This window comes from Lolium rigidum, chromosome 3, assembly GCF_022539505.1.
Source record: "Lolium rigidum isolate FL_2022 chromosome 3, APGP_CSIRO_Lrig_0.1, whole genome shotgun sequence".
Lineage (NCBI taxonomy): Eukaryota > Viridiplantae > Streptophyta > Magnoliopsida > Poales > Poaceae > Lolium > Lolium rigidum.
In genome coordinates this window covers 300,212,084-300,213,523 of record NC_061510.1, presented here as the reverse complement: position 1 = coordinate 300,213,523, position 1,440 = coordinate 300,212,084, and the positions used below count along the sequence as shown (strand labels likewise).

The window sequence follows — 1,440 nt, the reverse complement described above, 5'->3', positions numbered from 1 at the left end:
CCCGCCGGCCAGAAACCCCCATTTCCCTTCCGCCGCCCCTCCTCTCCGGCCTAGATGCCGGCCAACTCCGGCGACCCCCACCATCCAAATCTGCAAATCCAAAACCGCACCGCAACGCGCACCGCGCCGCCCAAGAAACCTCCGCCTCTCCCACCACCGGCCGGCCGCCATGGACCCCTTCTTCGCCGATGACGACGGCGCCAACGAGCTCCCGCGCACGGCCGCCCAATCCTCCCGTCCATCGCCGCTACCCCGTTCGCCAAACCCTAGCCGGCAGCCGGAGTCGGCGCCGGAGATTCCCAGCCGCCGGGCGAGATGGATTTGGATCTGTGGATCGTCAAGGTCAAGGAGGGGCAGCACCTCGCCGAGCACGAGCTCCAGTCCCTCTGCGAATACGTACGACACTCTATCTCCTTGCGATAGGCCCCCCCTCGCCTCTTCTCTCAGTGTTGCGCGCCTCGGTGTTGTTCAGTGAGCTGAGCTGGTGGCGCGAATTTGGGGGCAGGAGAGGGTGGATGCATTTGCAGGCGGTTCTTGTGTAGGGTTGGTTGTGCAGCCGTGAATGATTGATGTTTCCTTGTGTTGAAACCATTCAGGTGAAGGAGATCCTCATCGAGGAGTCCAACGTGCAGCCGGTCAACAGCCCCGTGACGGTGTGCGGCGACATCCACGGCCAGTTCGATGACCTGATGAAGCTCTTCGCCACGGGAGGCCATGTCCCCGAGACCAACTACATATTTATGGTCTCTGGCTCCTCTGCTGGTGGTTTGGTATCTTTGGGTTGGTTGGTTGTGGCCTCTCCCTGGTTTCCTGAACTGAGTTTCTCTTGGCTTCTTGCAGGGTGACTTTGTGGATCGTGGGTTCAACAGCCTTGAGGTCTTCACCATTCTTTTGCTCCTAAAAGCCAGGTATGCCATTGAATGTATGCTTGACCTAGCTGATGCAATGAAGTTTGAGCATGTAGGAGACTAAGTGCTGATGCAATGTCCGCTTTGTTTCCTTACTGTAACCAATTAAATGAATAAGATTTACTTCCGTACGGTTATGATTTATGGCTTCGGATTTTCTTGCACAAATGTCAATCGAATTAGTGTATTTAAAAGTTAAAACGTTGTTTTAGCTTGTTGTTGGCTGTAATTTAGTATACCATACTCGGTAATTCAGTGATTGATAGTTCATATGTAACACTACCGGAAGGGTTGTCTCTATAATTGCTGGCGCTTAAGTGATGTTAGAATATTCAGGTAACTATACTTGATAGTTCTTCGCTGTAGAACAGAACCATTGATTCATGCTTAATAAATTGCCCTAGCAGTAACATAATTGCTGACTTCATCTTGGTGAAACGACTATTAGTACAGAATACTCTGTTCAAATACAGATTGGTTTGCATGCGTAGTATTCGAACCATATAAACGGTGGCCGGTGTCATTAGACATT

The 1,440-nt window shown here is 51.7% G+C and overlaps 1 protein-coding gene across 1 annotated transcript; it reads left to right on the top strand.

The window, feature by feature from the left end:
- Positions 1–253: 253 nt before the first annotated feature.
- On the top strand, positions 254–972 carry LOC124696743 (phytochrome-associated serine/threonine-protein phosphatase-like). The gene is made up of 3 exons (XM_047229423.1): positions 254–396; positions 597–743; positions 841–972. Exons 1-3 carry the CDS (start codon positions 316–318, stop codon positions 970–972), a joined length of 360 nt encoding a protein of 119 aa, XP_047085379.1. The 5' UTR covers positions 254–315.
- The last annotated feature ends 468 nt before the right edge of the window (positions 973–1,440 follow it).